An 18337-nucleotide genomic window follows, 5' to 3' on the forward strand; every position below is an offset into this window, starting at 1 on the left:
ATCGTTTCTTTCTTCCTACTCCTCTGTTCCCACCTGTTCCTCTTTTGAAAGCTGTGCCTGGTGGCTTTAAACTGCTGTCCTTGAAATTACTTGAGAATGATTTTGTTTCCTATTATATCAAAGTTTCTTTTTGGAAGCTTACTATAACTTAATAAAAATAAATGTTTAGGTGATTATGACTTTTCCTTTTTGGTTCTTATTGAAAGGAATTAAAGTCCTTATGTGCCTTCTTTAACTTTGCATATATCTTCTCAATGCTTTGCTGCTCATTTTAATTCATGTTCTATTTTTCTATTAATGAAAACAATTTAGATTTGTTTGTCATGACTCTTTTAGTCTCTGTCTCTGTTTCTCAAGGTTAAAGTATGTGAGAACTGCTGAGGCCTGGCTTCAAATGGCTTTCTTCCAACGATGGGTGCCATTACTGTACTGTGACACCCTTGGTCCACTCTGGTCACTCCTATATGCCTTTACAATGATCTTATTGTAATCATGCACATTTTCATGAATATTTAAACACAGAGCTTATTGTTTCCAGAATTTTCCCTTTTTTTGTTTTCAGTCTTCTTGTACCATAAACATGGAACATATGCACTCCACCTTGGTTTTGATTTTTCTTTTTCTCATCACCTTGCCTATCTCTTATTTTCTTTAAAGTATATATCTCACCTTCCACTTAATACCATAAAACTCTAGAGTAGAATTCAGTGTTGTTTCATTTTTATTTTGTATAAGTCATAAAAGAAAGATTGGGGGTCTGGGGAGATGGTTCAGTAGAATAAGCACTTGCCTGGGAAGCACAAGGGCCTGAGTTCAATACTCGGTTACACTAATAAATAAGTAAATAAATATAAAAGAAAGATAGTCTCTATTCTCCTTTATAAAGATCATTAAACTAATACTAAAAGACTATTTTTAAATTAACCATAGGTGCTGTTTCAGTTAAAGTGTGGGATTGCAAGCAACAGAAATATAAAATGTTGACTGAATTAAGCAGAAAGAAATTTAGTGGAAAAAAAATATAGAGTACCCATAGAATCACAAGGGAACTTGTACAATTAAACTCCTAAAATACAAAGCATCAGGCTCTGAACTGAAGAAAGCTACCCAAGGTCATGCCCCAGGAGCAACTGATTTTGTTACTGCCACCACTGTGGCTATCAGAGTCCTTGGCACCACCATCCCAGAAAATAATTTCTTAACTGCTCTGCCTTGTTTGCATTTCTCTTTTAGAATTCATATAGCATGGATGTCTAAGGCCAGGACACATATTCATGCTTTATCTGCCAGGGAAATCAGAGAGGGATTATTTAGTATTTTGTCTCATGCACTGTAGTAGTGGGAGGGAGAGTCCTTGCCTTCCTCTCACATTCCTTAGTGAGTTATTGTCCCCTTTGAAAATGGCATTTAAATGCTGGAATGCCAAAACGTGACAAATGTTCACCACTGATCTTTGGAGGTATAATTATTCTTGATAGACAGCAACAATATCTCAAGCCATTGTTTCAGCCTTCTCATCACCCAGGAAAAAAAGATCAATGTTGATATTTTCCAGTGTAGTGCTCCAAGCAGAGACTATCTTTTCCCAGGGTCCCTGAGTCCTCAACATGCTTCTTCCATTTCTTTGGAGTGATGCTGTTGGCAGCCCACTCAGATCTTGTCTTCTTTCATCTTTAACTTGGAAGTTCCCACCCTATTTGGAAGAGTCACCTCCTGCAGTGGACTTCATCTTCTACTGTGCAAAGCCCAACACACTGCTCTCTTAGTTGCACTAACAAGCTACTGCAAAACCATATGATGCAATTTGGACAAAATCAAAATGTTGGGGATGAATTCACTGTAGGGTATACAAGGAAGATTTCCTGGTTTTCAGAAAGTTATTTTCAGAAATTCTTTGTCCTCTGTTCAAATCATGTCTGAGTGCAATGTTTGGGAATTATGTCACCATCTAACCACAGGGCTGAAGATGAAGCTAGAATATATGTAAGAGTGGATGCAAGTAATCTTAGAAAAAATGTTATGTAGACCTATCCTACATATCTATAATAGGGCAGAATAAACATTGCTATTGTGAAAGTTATCCCCTTTTGGCTATTTTTGCTACTTGCTGTTACACACAAATAAAACAATCCAGAAAGTTTTTATTGAACTATCCTTCTATATTCCAAGGAATAAAATACTTAAGAGGTTTATTCTCAGACCTATCATGTTGAGGAAATCATTAAAAGGAGAGTAGAAATTCCATAATTATTATCATTATTATTTTGGCAGTACCGGGGATGAACTCAGGACCTTGCTCTTGACAAGGAAGCGCTTATACTACTGAGCCATCTCCCCAGGCCACCATAATTATTATTATTTTTGTCCTTCTAAGACAGGTTTCACTAAGCAATTCAGATTGGCCTTGAAATTACTTTGTAGCCCACTGTGGCTTTGAATACAAAGAAGTCCTCTTGCCTCAGTCTCATGTGTACTGGCATTACAGGCATGTGTCACCATACCCAGCAAATTATTTTCATATAGATCTTTAAAGATTATAGTGTTTTACTTCCAAAGATCACTTTTCTATTATTTTTATTAACCTCATTGGCTTTTTATACTTGAAGCATTATGAACCATGTTACATGTTAACAAAGGAAGCTAAGCAAAAATGACTTTATATTGCAATAATTCACACTATTTAATGACCTCAAATGCAATTGTATAAATCAATTTAAATTATGTTTTGCACTCATATAATGAATTGTCCTCTACTTTTATATCTAAAAATGAAATTTAGTGGAAGCCTGATAGAAAAGAAATTCACTTTTGCCTACAACTTTGTAAGTTATTAACATTCAGGTAGATTGTATAAAAATAATAAATCACACACACATATATAGGGTATCTATTGTATAATAGGTTTGACACAAATATACCTGCTAAACATTATCATGTTTATGGTATTAAAACTTGCTTACCATCTTGGTGTTCATAGAGAATATAAATATTCAGACTAATAAACATGCAATTGTAATAGTGTGATAAACACTTAATAGTTCAATGTGTGAGATCTTCCACTTAGCATTTGAGTTTAAACTGGAAGGGCAGGCAAGGATTCCTGGGAAAACATATCACAATTGAGTCCTGAAATATGTGTTTAATTCCAGTAAAGGCAAAAGCATTTTGATAATCATAAAAACAGAGTACTGGAAAAGAGAAAAACTACACACTAGTTGTGTTCATAGAGCTGAGGAGGAAAACAGAAGCATCAAGATGAGTGAGGTGGATGGAAAAGTCAATTCTGGTGCCAAGGCCAAAAGGCCCTGATGTTGAGGGCCATGAGTTCAGGTGTAAGAGTGACTCTTCACTCTGTATGTGGTGTCTTTTGGTTATTGGATATGAGTGGGCAGTTGTGTGCACAAGTTTGGGGTCTGGATGTTGTCTTGGTTACTTTTCTCTCTTTGCTAGGACAAAATACCCAACACCAAAATGAAGGAAGGAGAGGTCTAGTTAGCTTACAGTTAGTGGAGATTTCAGTCCATACTCAGCTGGCTCAAGGCAGAGTAGCACAGGGCAGAGGGCAGTGTTCGCGGTGGTGGATAAAGAGCTAAAAGCAAAGGGAGGAGCAGCAGCTGTGGCAGCTAGCAAGCTTCTCTCCCTCGATTATATTGTATTCAGTCCATTCACCCCAGGGCGATTGTACTGTTCATACCCATAATCCTGTAACTGGATCATGAATTAAACACAAACTCTAGAAGCCTGTCCCAGTGACCTCATGAGGCTTTGGGGGGACAACTAGATGCAAACCCAAGCCATAACAGATATTGATCAGTCTGTGATTCATTAAATGATGATGACACTGTTGACCTTCTAATGTGATGCAAACTGAATATGGTAAGATAAGTAGGCACTCACAGAGTGTCAAGGGGGCACACAATGTTTGCATGTGCTGTCTTCTCTGTGAGGAGTCTTGTGAGGACTCCTCTGTGAGGAGTCCAGGTTTTCAACATCCAGTATGAGCTAATTAAAAACAACTACAATAGTTCAAGTCTACACATAATTATGATGTATTACATACTCTTCACTTTGCTAACACGCACATTTTATGCAGGAACACTTTTATTATCCCCATTTCATAGATGTGAAAATAACACAAATAGCTACTCTCCTATGATGTCTCTCTCTATAGGAAGATGTATCAAAATACATTATAGCTTAATAGGCTTTTAACTTTTAATGAGTTTATAATATTTATGTCACAGAAGAATATTATTGTGTTTTTCTTTGTCTTACTTTCAATAATGACAAGACATTTTCTGAGATACCTACTATAATAAACTCATAACTTTCAAGTTCATATTCAAACATTTTGTTTTATATACTGCCAACTCTACAGTTGATTGAAATTCATACACAAAAGCATAAATATAAAGTTCTATTTCAGATTTGTATATTCAAGTATTTTCATATCCATTGACCAGTAGGTTTGAAAAGAACTTAAAGTCTTCTTTGTCAGATATACATGTTTGAATTACACCTGCCAGTTGGCTGTTGTAGCAAGACTTCTATAGCCTTAAACACCAAAATTTCCATAAAGCAATCCACACCTCAGTATTTGTAGTTGTTCTCAGTAACATTTCTTCACTACCATTCTCATACATTTCTGCAGCATTTAGAAAGGGATACATGTGACATGCTCCATATATTATGTGAAGAGAAGGAATCTTCATTAAAACGTACTTAGTATCCCTTACAGTTCTTTGTGACTTTGTAAAGGGAAAGCAGAATTGCCTTAATTTAAGATATGAACAATTTTGTGCTAGAGAAAATGCTTGAACAACTAAGGAAACATTTTGAAGCACATTGACATGTGCTGAATTCTCATAACATTTGAATATCACGGCTGTCTGGTGCCTGCTACTGTCCCTGACAACTGAGGTAGCCAGTTAGGAGTTTTTCTTAAACTTTGATTGTTTCCATTTCAAGTGCTTGAAAAGTTGAACCTGATTATGAACTGGGGAGCAAACCAAGAACTCAAGCTGCTAATCTATATTAGAACATGATCAGCTTGTATCATGAATAGTTGACCTTAGAACAGAAAAGAAAGAAAAAATGATTGTTCTATATTGGACTTAGTGGTTTTCACCTGTTTGCTGTTTTGCTTATCCTTATAGCACTATCTATAAACAGAACCCAGTGAAAATGACTTCAATTTTAATACTTTTTTGATTATAGAAAAAACTAAAGTAAAACCAAACTTTATAAATCTCATTTTTCCCAAATTCATTCTTTAAGTGTGAAAAGATCATAAAAATGAATTTAAATGTTGAATCCTGGTTTCTGAGTTTATGTAGAAAATACCTCATTGGGATTCATATTGGATTTAAAGGTTTTCTTTAGCAAAGTTATTCCTGACACCTGAGGAAGAGAATGAATTTTTGGTTGCTAAGTTAGAGCTCGACATTATAGTTCTAGATATCTGACTAAGGGGAAGTTACCATTTTCTGTGCTGTGAATTTCCAGTAGAAGCTGAATTTGTCACAGGTGCTACAATTTGTGTTTCAGAAAATTTACTTCCCTAACTTTAATTACCCCGTTCTATATAAAGTACTAAAAAGAGTCAGCATTTTTTTCAGTTTAAGTACTTTGATGTAAATTAGAATTTTTGTCTACAATTTACATATTATAGAGAAAATAGAATTTCAAATGAAGGCAAAGAGTCTTGAATTTGCTTTACAGCATGCAACTATTTTTTTTTTCATTTTTTTCCACTTTGGAAGCAAAAAAAAAAATACTGCCAAATAAATAACAAATTGAAAACAGACAAATGACATTTGTTAGGAGATTAATATCTGAATAATCAGAAAGTATAGATTTGATCTATAAAAGTGGAAAATTAGAAACAGGAAATGCTGGGCCTAAAAATATTAAGTAAACTTAGAAATGGTTGTTTATTTTAAAGTACTATTTTGTATTTTAAACTTACATATATAACTATTGTTGTTGTAACAGATAGCCACATCTTTACTGAGATAGCAGGGAATTGAAGACAATAGGAAAGAAAGTACTATTCTGGAAAAGTAATCCTTCTTAATATAGTATATTTCATCCAAGGGATTTTTTTTTCTTTTTGCCATAATAAAGAAACATTCCTCTTCAACCATTCAGTAGAAAAGGCTGATGAGTGATTTATCCTGTGTCTCCCTACACAGGCTGTTTCTGTGAAATTAGCTGAGATTGGCTTGCTCAATTAGATCTTTCACCATTGAAATCTGTAAGAAGCGATTATAGATTTAAAAATAATTGTTAAGAGACTAATGTTATCAAATGATTTAATTTGCATATATACTACAGTTAAATTGTTTGGAATATTTTTAGGTGAGATTCATTCATACCTTTGCTTTGTATTAATGCAATTCCAACACATGGAATAGTTAATTGAACTGAGAAATAAATGTGCTTATTGGCAATTGCCTGACCTTTGAATTTTAATTTAAATTTCATATTCTTATAGGATTATTTAACCATTCATAAGTATGGCAATGCAGCCAGAAATGATCTCTGGAATACATTATCAGAGGTAATGTATAGGGAATTTAAATATCAAGATATCAAGTTGAATATTTGAAGTGATATTTTAAGACATTATTAACTATTATTAAGGTTGAAAATTTGTCTTTGTATATTTTGATTTTCATCGCATTGATTTCCTTATATGTCATAAAAAGAAATTTAAAATATTATTTTAATTTTTTAAAAAAAGATGTTGGGCTTATTTTCAAATATAATAGTACTTTTGAAATTTAATTTAGTACTATATCAAGGATCCTTTTTTTAATTTTTTTGGTACCGGGGATGGAACTCAGGACCCTGTGCTTGCCAGGCAAGCGCTTATTCTACTGAGCTGTCTCCCCAGCCCCTGAGATTCATGTTAAACAGAGAACACAGACATTTTAAAGAACAATCTATGTGATAGACTTAGAGCAGATGCAAAATGATGCTGTAAGTTCTTGTTTTAACAATGGAATTTGTTTTACCTTCTGTTATGTAAAAACTTCATTAATAAAGCCTATATATGTATGTATTATAAATATGCATAACTTCAAGCAAGATTAATATTGTTAGCTCCCCTCACTTTTACTGTTTTCCTATTTTAGAAAAATGGAAAGATAGGGCCGGGGAGATGGCTCTGTAGAATAAGGGCTTCCCTGCCAAGCGCAAGGGCCTGATTTCAATCCCCAGTTCCGCCATAACCAAAAATAAAAATAAATAAATAGATAAATAAAATGGAAAGATAAAGAAGAAAGGCACACTATGTTAATTATGTCATTGTTCATGTTTACAAATCTAATTTATACAATTTTGGTTTAAAGGCTTTAAAAAGGGATGGAAAATATGTAAATATACAGGAAGTAATGGATCAGTGGACGCTGCAGATGGGTTACCCCGTTATCACCATCTTGGGAAATATGACAACAGAAAACAGAGTAATAATTACCCAACAACATTTTATTTATGACATCAGTGCTAAAACTAAAGCCCTGGAACTTCGAAATCACAGGTAACGTGATTTTTACATGAACAGTAGGCATTAACCGCTCTTTTCCACAGGCCAGCAGAAATCCACCGTGCAATGGTCCAAACCATCCTGCTTGTGTACGTAGATGTATCTCTTTCTACCACTCCCCCTTTGTTAGTATATTTTAGTTTGTACTTTGATAGTTTAAAATGTATCGATAAGACCGTTTTGAAGTATTATAACTGAAATATGATTTCTGGTATTTTATGTTCTGTTATTTTTATGTTATGGGTATTTATGTCACTTCATGTTCATTTTTCTTTTACTTCCATTTTATGGATATTGTCATTCTCAAAGTTATCATCTTTACCTTATTTACCATTTAGCGCATTATTTCAGCAGACATGACCTTAAATTATCATGGTAATGCCCGAAAACTAAATATCCATCAATACTTTTTGAGTTAGATTCAAAGCTGAATAAATACTGAGAGATTTGTCATCAAATGAGAAAAGAAGCAGACAATGCAAAAAAAAAAAAGAATTAAACAAAACATTAAAACTATGCAATGTCTCAGTCAAACTTTTAAAAGATACCTAAAATAATGTAAGTATCAGTGCACTAACAGGGTACTATGTTCTCTTCCTCTTAGACTTAGTGTTTGAAGCCACTAAATAGATACCATATGCGGAACCTTAATATTGAAACTCTAATTACTAATAATTAAGCATGTAGGATTTTTTTTCACCTTTCTACTTGATGTTTTCTATTTTGTGATGCATTATAAATGCTGAGCCAAACAGTCCGAGCAGAATTTCACCAGTCAGTCAGCTTCATTTCTGTAAGACGCCTTCCTAGGTGGTTGAGGTGAATGGGCTGGGAGAGAGAGGCTATACGAATAAACATAATAAGCAAAATTAGTTGATTGGATTAATTCTTGTGCTATCTCCCATTATCTTGGAAAATTAGGAGTCTGATTCTCTCAAGCACAGTATCTAGGAGACCTAGAGAACATGGTGGGATTTTTTATGTCTAACTGGAACAAGAATCATTCTCAAAACAGCTACCACCAACTTTGGATATATCGAGACGTGATTGAAAAAATTGTCAATGTTTTCTTTTGGCTCTATTTGGATTTTGATTTAGGAAAGCAGCAGCATACATCATACATATACATGTACATGATTAAGCCATATATATACATATATATATATATATATGATTAAAACATTTATATGCTTAAATCCTACATAAAAAGCAAGATGGATTATATCTTCCCAATATATAGATTGAAAGCCTTGACTCTTGCCGTCCAACTGGTGGACCCGTTCAATACCATTTTACCCTGCCACCCTGTCACTGCTGTCAGGGTCTGGCTGTCACTCACTCTGTCCCCAGCCTGGATTCCCCACAGCTGACAAGTGCTGATTCTAATCGCTTACCGTCTGGCCCCAGGCTAAACATGCTCAAGTATCAACCCTGGCCTTGCCAGGAAGTACATAAAAACTACTTGACTGTGGCAAAGAGAGAGGGACTCAGGCCAGGCCTTTGAGAATGCTCAGCCTGACACCAGCAAGATGGATGCAGAAAAAACATAAAGGACACACAGATGACAGAACACATTTTGACCTAAAACACTTTGTCAATCTGCACTATGCATCAGATGTACCATCAGTGAGAATTGCTCCATGCAGGAAAAATATCTCTCAGGGTGCCCAAGCATATGTAATATCTAGAGACCTTTGTGTTTGGTGGAATTAAAAAATGATATAGATGATTTTGAACTCTGAGTACTTGGCATACATACTAAAAGGAGGGCAATACAGGAGGTCATATTAGTCTCAAACATGATGTTCTATTTTGAAATAATAGAGCTTTTAGTTAAAAATGTAGTATTTCAAGTTCATATTATTGATCACTTAATTTACATTGGCATTGTAGTTAAGGTTTTGATATTACAATAATTTTATGTGGCCTTTGTATATTGCCTTACTAAGGCTAATATTGTGTGTTTTACACAATACACACAGTTGACGCAGGAAAATCTACTGTGTATCTAGAAGTCAAAAATCCTGTAAATTGTGGTTATTTATGCTTGGAGCCCAGCAAATCCTTCTTTGTCTTTATCTTCTTAGGGTGTCCAGGAACATCACTATGACTCCTGTGGAACCTTTTAGTATATCCAGTAATTATAGTTTTTATTTGTAATAGTTGTGTTACATCATAAAAGGAGAAACCTTTATATAAACAATAACTGCATAAAGTTAGTTGATATGTAGCTCTGTAAGCTGTGTTAGAGTTTTTGCGCTTGGGAAGTGTTGGCCCTTTTTCTGCAGAAAGTTAGTGCCTGTAGCGTGTCATGTCAGCTGTCACATGGAGGACCTTTAAGGAGTTTTGTACTTCAGAGAATGTCTCTCCATAGCGACCCTTTGCTTCTCTTACTACCCAATGGCAGCTATGTCTAAAGAGTTTTTCACAAAATCTATGCTACGTCCTTAATAACTTTAATATGATATTTTTTAAAAATACGGTTTCTCATAGCAGGTAAACAATGTGCCTTTTGTTTGCCACGATAATGTAATCGTTAGAACAAATGTTGCTTTACTATAAAAATATAAATGACACATGAGGACAGGGGAGTGCCGGAGACTCACGAAGAAAGAAATCCTAGCTTCTGAAATAGATTTTTTAAAAACTTTTTTAATGCTTAAAAGGAGATGGCTAAAATTTTAGTCAAGCGGGTAGAATACAATCAGATTCCAGGAGTTTTGCTTTCTAGGTTTTTTTGTTTTAATTTACTTTCTCCCATCCAAGTACTAACCAGGCCCGACCCTGCTTAGCTTCCGAGATCAGACGAGATCGGGCACGTTCAGGGTGGGATGGCCGTAGACTTAATTTACTTTCTGCAGTCTTTGAATTCCTCAGAGGTTCCTTTACTCTCCTGGTTCTTTCATAAGACAATAAAACAACATAATCATCATGCTCTCTTTTATTTTAGAGTGATTTTTGAACTGGACAAATACGTATTTTTTAAAAGTTATGAAATACAACATGCAATATCAACAGGTTATAACAATTTCAGAAATGAATACAAATTTCAGATATTGTTGGCCAGCTGGAACAATTGATTGTCTCAGTAACCATGTACACTGTCCGCCTATGCACATGTGTATAAGATAAAGTAGAACAGGCTCTTAAGAAGATATAAAAGCTCTTTGAAGAGTTTTAGTAACATGCCGCAATGTTTGTGTTTCAAAATCCTTAATAGTCCTTTTTCTGATTCAGACTGTTCAAGGGATACAATATCTTTCCATGTAGTGAATTGTCTACATGGATACAGTATTTGCTGGAAGTATTAGACAGCTATTAGTATCCACTGATCTTTATTGTACCTTAGAGTCCTTTTATAAACCTCAAATATTGAAATATGCCAATTTTGTCATAATCTCTGGTTATTTAGAAGAATGTAACTCTGATGCATGCAGTTTTATGTTGGTATTAAAGGAAAACTGTATTTAACATATTTTTGTTCTTGCTACCTAAAAAAAGACACATTTATCCTTGAGAACTTTTAAATATTCTTTACTCTTCAACCAATAGTTACCTGCTATTTTAGTTTACCCGACTCAGTGTGGAAGATGTATGCTAGACATTTAAGTTTACTATGTTGATCTTTGTTTTGCCTACAATTATGTTCCATTTGTTTTATTTTAATTTATGTCCATACAATCACTTTCAGTAATAATTTATTAAATGTCTCCTGTTTCCATACTTTTCCAAATGAGCCTATAATTTAACTTGAGATTCAGACTCAGAGGCAGAGACATTGCTATCTAATTATTCTAACCAACTGAAAGAGAGTCATTATTTTTAGAGAACAACTATTAAAGAAATGCATCAGCTCTGGGTCTTCTTCCCAGTAAACACAGCACGAGATAGATGCCGTATATTCTACATCCTTTCTGAGGAATGTCAAGGTATTAAAGATTTTACATTGGCATTCATTCACTAACTAATATATAAAGGATCAGTACAGATATGATGACCATAAATTATTTATATTAAAAATTATTATATAGAGTTCATTGTAGTGTAGCATAGTGTTTTTGCATAGCTGGTATTCAAAAATGTTTTTTTCGTTAAATTTAAAAATTTCAAATCTTAAATATAGTATTTTGGCTTTCTTTTTTTTTTTTTCTTTGGTGGGACCAGGGATTGAAGTCAGGCCCATATGCTTGCCAGGCAAGTACTTATTCTACTGATCTATCTCCCTGGTCCCTCCCCTTTTTTTGTATTTTAGGTAAGGGTATACAGGGTGTTCAGGATTTCCCTACTATGTCAGACTCTTAGTGATCTGCCTGTTTAAGCCTCCCAAGACTTGGGATTAGAGGCACGGGCCACCATGCCCAGTCTCAATTTGCACATCAGCACACCCGGGGGTCAGGACCAGCATGGCAGGCTCAGGGATTGAACCTTGGGCCCCTGCGCCTGCTTGCAGGTGCTTTAATCCACTGAGCTATTTGACCATTCCTAGTATTTTGGGTTTCAATAGCAAAGACAGCAGTTGGTAAAAATTCTAAATTTCTTCCAGTTTTTTTTTCTTTTGTGTCATAAAATTCTGTTTATCATGAATAAATATTTGAAATGATACACTAATCAGTCTTCTGTCTTGAAAAAGGCACATTCATTATACTTTATTACCCCACAGCTTATCTCCAAAAAGTTTTTAATTAACAACTCACTCACATAGTTATTGAGCTTCTGTTCTTGCACTTGTAAAATAAAAAAAGACTTTCCCCCCTACTTTAAATCACTGTCTACCCCTCCCGATAATGGTGCAAGAAAGATCACATTGATCTGGCCACATCCTAAGGGAAGAAGCAAAGTATAGTCACTAAATTTACTGTAAGTTCATCCCGCTCTGGTACTCATTGGAGCTAGCCCTGACATTGCTTTTAGATCCTTTTTTTTTTTTTTTCTATGAAAAGGTAAATGAAGAAAATACTTGTTTTCTATAGTTGAGACTCATACGTGACTTTCCATATGTGGTGGATGATTTAAAATTTCTTTGCCTGGGACTGGATTTTAGGGACAGATGATTAATTTTGTTCTTAATTTCCTATTTGCTGAATTATTTTAGATTTTCCACATTAATCTTTCTCTAAAATATGTTAAAGTATCTCTAATATCTTCTCTTACATTAGAATGTAAAAGCATGAAATTACTGAAAGTACTTTAACCTAGTATAGAAAGAAGAGAAAAGGAATTCCTTTCAGGTATTAGTAAAAATATAGTGTGGGTCATACTTAAAGATTTTTATTTTCCTTTAATTCTAAAACACAAATGTATTTCTTTTCCAAAAGGCAAAATATTTTGTCACAATTATATTTTGCACTGAAATTTTAAAACTTAGCGGCCAATTCTTCTTGGTGACAGGGAAAGAGGGAATTCATTGTCTTATTCTTTATTGGTACAACTAGGATTGGTTTGTTTGTTTATTTGTTTTCCTGAAGAGAAAAATGAAATTACACAGCAATGGCCTGGAAAATGTTTGGTACTTTGTGATTGTTTTACTACAGCTGCTGTTCCACTTCAAGTCCCCTCTTGTCTTGCAGTTACCTGTGGCAGATTCCATTGACTATTGTGGTGGGAAATAGAACCCATGTGTCTTCAGAAGCAATTATTTGGGTGTCTAACAAATCAGGTAAAATATATATTCTCCCCTGAGGAACTATTTGGTTTCAGGTAATTGTCGAGCAACTTAACCTCTGCTTTCAGCTCTTGTAAAATGTGAATAAAGACAATTTATAAAGAGAAAATAAAAAAAATTGGCCAGCATTTGTACAAAATTAGGGGTAGTGCAGTATAACTTCTAATTGGCCTAATTTTAGACTACCTAATTATTAAATTTATTTCATGGGAAAGAGAATATAAGTATTTGTCATACTAATCTTACCATCATAATTAGAGTCCCAAATGAAATTAAGTTTAATCATAACTCCAGGTACAACAATCTGTCAAATGCAGAAACAAACCTCATTTTAAATACCATTTTTATGCTTTTTTTTTTTAATCAGGCTGACTCTCAGAGGACTGTTAGAGGTAATAGTGCCCTTAGAACTAGATAACTCCAGGGTCAGGAGGGAGGGACTGAGGCAGGCCATCTACCCGTCTCCTAGTAGATCAGAGAGGAGCAGAGAGTGAGGAGATTCTAGGCTCGCTCCAAATACCCTCAGAGAAGACAGTGACCTACTTCAGTTCACTGTCAGAAAACTGTTTCTTGAATCCAGCCTGTATCCTTCATGCTAGAGTGTAGAAAGGGACCCTTTTATTTCTACTGAGTTGGACAAAAAGTCAGTTGTCATCTTTTATGTAAGATTTCATGTATATTTATCCAGGCAGTTGTGTTCTTATCTTTTCTTGTGCTAATCTCATATACTATTAATCAGTTATATCAATTTAAGTGGCTATCAATCTTTTTTGAAAATAAAGTAAGGTATAAATAAATGTATTTCTTCCCCTTAGTCTTGTTATTACAAGAGAAATTTAAGTGCTCAAAAACATATTTAAAAACAACAAAATCTATTTTGGATTCTAGAATTACAAACAAATAATTCCAGGTAGATTTTATTGTTGCTATATTTTAACATACTATCAAAATATGTTTTTACTTATACACACTATATATAAGAAACACATATCTAATGTAGTGGTGCACTGAAATACCTTAACATTTATTAGTATTTTTCCTTTTAAATAAGTATAATCTATTCTTTTCTATTATGTTCCTTAGATTTAGTATTTATGTCATACTCCTGAACTCACACTCCCTGTATTTTTTTCCTTATACTTTTTTTTAACTTATGTAGCCATTTCATCTATATAACTTTTTTTTTGTGTGGAACCAGGGATTGAACTCAGGGCCTTGTGCTTGCCAGGCAAGCACTTATTCTACTGAGACATCGCCCCAGCCTCTATATAACTTCTATTTTATTTTTATTATCTCAAGATTTTAAAAGTATACTTTATTCCTTAAAATATATACCATAATTGTGAATACTTATAAGAAAATTCCCTGAGAAAAATATGCATATTACTTACATAGGGTGAGGTGTTTCATTTGCATTTAATGTTTTATTATTATGGCGGTTAAAAATATGACATTTTTACAATTTTCTATTTTCCATCGTTTTTTTTTCCATAAATTTATTGAGAAACAAATAGCAATGAGACAGTTTCAAACCAAATTGGTAGGACAGTTTCAATAATTCACATATTGCATACATTTTTCCTAGTGGTTAATTGCTGTACAAGATGCGGACATGATATCCTACTTACAAACACCAGTAGAACAAATCACTCTATTCATTAAAAGAATGTAACTGTACATCAGTCCTAGCCATTTGAATACACAGATACAAAATGGACATTCATCTGCATCCCCTTTTTGTTGTTAAGTTCCGTTATTTGAATATTATAGGTGTGTTATAACTTTTAAAGAAGCGAATTTTTTATGAAAAAAAAAAGTTGTTATGGCTATGCTACAGATATGAGACTGAAATCATCCTACCATAAGGGATTACGGATGATGAGAACGAAGTTTCTACAAATAAAGGGAAATATTTTACCTTTTAAGGCAGAATGGAAATGAGGAAAAGCAGAAGAGTAAATATATGATCAATGATCAGGATTCAACCGACTCTTTACTTCTGGAAAACAGGAAAATTTCATGCAAGCTTGATCCTGCAGGATATGAGTGCATATCCCAGGTCCATTTCCTCTAATTCTAATTTGTCATGGCATCCTCTTATCCCACATAAAATCAAGAACTGTGCCATGGCTTTCCTTGACCTGTCAGCATGAATGGTTATATGATGAAGTTTTTTTGCATCAAGGAATAAAAATAGTTGTATTGGTTTAAACCATGTGACCACCTAAAATTTTGCTTGTGTATGTGTTTGTTAAATACAACTGCATGATTTGCAGCGTGCTCATTCTGAAAGGTGCTATTTTCACAGTCTGGGCTCAGAATGCCACATCCTCCTACCCCAGCGTTACACTGTGTGCAAGCCCCACAGTATAATCTATCATTTTCCATTAATCCATGGCGGAGACTTTTGCTCCATGTAAACATTGTCACAGGTGAAATGGTGAAGCTTTGAGGGAGATGCCCATATAAAGTCAAGTCCTGATAAAATGTTTATAAGCACAAACATATATAAAAAAATTTCCAAAGTTTTCTGAAAGAAAGATTACCTTCTTTTCCTTTCTCAATTTCATTCCAATTGCGTTGTTTTTTTCTGGATGCGATGGCATTGTAATGACTGATAATTAATTATATGTCACCATGTCCTTTTTGTTTAAAATATAGTCAACTAAAATCAGTAGTAGTTTTTCTGTGAAAATATAAATAAAATATTCTGTTCAGTTTTTACAAACATATTTGAAGAAAAATTCCACATTTAATTACATTAGCAAGATTAATATTTCTAATCAATTCCATCATCACTAGTAGTATAGATTTAATCTCAAGCAATATCAAGGCAAAATATAAATTTGATTTGAATCATCATATGTTTTGAATGGTTTATTTTCTTAAAACATTTGGAATGATTAATGAATTCCAAGGTAAGATATATGTCATTGTAGAATAAAAATGATTTTAAACGAATTATTACTTTTAATGGAAAGTTTATTTCCTTTTTTTTGCTGTGACATACCAACAAATTTATATTTTTCATGACTATTTAATTGTCAATGAAGGAGAGTAAATTTAATGCCAAACATTAGGGAAGATTCACAATAAAAGAAACTGATCATGAAAAGCACATAGGTATTACAATGAGCGTGATACAATGACCCTTTCCTCAAACACTGAGTCTTCTGTGACTCCCAAATTTTAAAATGACTAGTGTATTCATTCATCTTTCATAAGTGACGAATTAAGGCTTGAGACACAAGCAGAGCATCTTTCGATCAGTTTGTCTAATAGCTGGTTTTAGGAACTTGGTTATCTCTCTTCTATACTGTCCCGTGTTCACCTAGACATACTCAACACACACAGGACTATACACAACACACACAGGTAAGAATGTAACACTCCAGTGCGTTGCTTTGCAGGTCTAACAGTTTCAGCCAGCCACACAACGTGATGCTTTTAACCCTATGCATGCATTTCTTGATAGCTTCCAGAAAGGATTCTCGCATTTGATTTCAAAAGTGCAATGATGGTATCCATCTATGCTGCTATCCCTGGCTCTGTCTCATATTGTAACCTTTTCTTTTTTGGGGGGAGCGCTGGCTCACGCTACCCTTGGGGTGGGGCTGCCTGGCATGTGGTGCCCAGGAGATCAAACCATGGTCCCTGAGCTTTGCCTAAGCTTGCCCAAGCAGGTGCTTTAGAACACTGGGTTATCTTGGCCTGTTACCCTTTTTAACAAAAAATTCTAAGTTTTCTACTACTAGAAAATGCTGGATAGAAATACTGACTCTCATTTCCTTTTTATTCTGAGAAAAGTATAAAATATAAAATGTTATGAAATACAAATTATTCTCTTCCTTGGTATGGTCTGAATTTTGAGCCATTTTGGAAATACATATACATTTTAATTATTATTACCAATGCTCAAAATATAACTTCTATACTTTTTATTATGGTGCTCATCAGATACTGTACCTCATTAGGCCATTGGAAAAGATCTCTTTAAAATTCACTGCTTGCTATTAGGTAATTTGAAGAACATTTTAGGAATATAATTAACTACAACTGAAAAGATATTTAAAAATTTATTGCAAAATCTTTAACAGAATCATTTCTCCAAAGATCTAATTTGTAACAAAGGTTTAAAAGTATTCATGGAAAGTAATAACCTGCAGGTTTTAGTTCTAAATTTAATAATTATGTAATTAAAACAATAGGTGCCTGTCTTTCTCATTTGGTTAAGGGATGTAGTATGGGGATTAGTATTTTAATAAAAATGTGAATTTTACCTTGACTATAATCTACCTGTAAGTTTTGAATGGAGCAAGATAAAAAACTAGAGGTGTATGTCACATAGTGCTTAAATTATGGCAATAATCTAAAATATGAACAGGAAACCACTTTTAAACATAGATTTAAGATTGAAATCCATAACACTTCAAGTATGGAAAAATATAAATCATGTGTTCATTTATTAAATTTGGTGCTTTAGCATGTATCACTTATCAATAAAAATGATCAAATTTGGTGAATTCAATCATGATAATTTCTATAAAAAGCTACATATACCTAAAGACAATTAGGGTTACTTGGGAGAAAGAATATTCAGATATGATTAATTATAGTATGTACTTATGAGTCTTTTTTTAGTTTTTAAAAACTATATATTAATCATTTCTCATGTCATTGTTATATCTGTAAAATTGGAATGACCTTCAAAATTTCTTAAAGCAATTTGTAAATAATCACATTAAATTTTGTAAAATATATGAATTCATAAAGCTCCAAAGACTCAAGAAACTAGTTTTCATTTTAGAGAAATGTCTAGCATTCTTGATTTATTTGATTAACATGTCCAAGCCTCTTTTTCTATTTGCTCCAATGGACACAATTTATGAAGGATGCAAGAAGTTGAATGATCTTTGGAACATTATAGATTAAGTTTTTGTATGCTGTGTACTTTTGGTTTAGGTACATTTTGTTTTACAGCAAATTTTTAAAATGACTAATTTGTAACATTCATCAAATGAATCAATTCACTCCATTTGAAGTCTAAAACAATCATTAATGTCTACTCAGTTTTTGTGGTATAACATTTTGCTGGGTAGCCTCTACTTGAGACACGATGGGAATAG

The 18337-nt window shown here is 33.7% G+C and overlaps 1 protein-coding gene across 1 annotated transcript in view; it reads left to right on the plus strand.

The window, feature by feature from the left end:
• Trhde (thyrotropin releasing hormone degrading enzyme) overlaps positions 1–18337 on the plus strand; it is a 462867-nt gene that overhangs the window by 339541 nt on the left and 104989 nt on the right. The window contains exons 8-10 of the mRNA XM_004632174.3: positions 6497–6562; positions 7356–7543; positions 13117–13205. Coding sequence (XP_004632231.2) covers positions 6497–6562; positions 7356–7543; positions 13117–13205 — 343 coding nt within the window. The remainder of the gene's footprint in view (positions 1–6496; positions 6563–7355; positions 7544–13116; positions 13206–18337) is intronic.

This window comes from Octodon degus, unplaced genomic scaffold, assembly GCF_000260255.1.
Source record: "Octodon degus isolate 3935 unplaced genomic scaffold, OctDeg1.0 scaffold00047, whole genome shotgun sequence".
Classification (NCBI taxonomy): Eukaryota; Metazoa; Chordata; class Mammalia; order Rodentia; family Octodontidae; genus Octodon; species Octodon degus.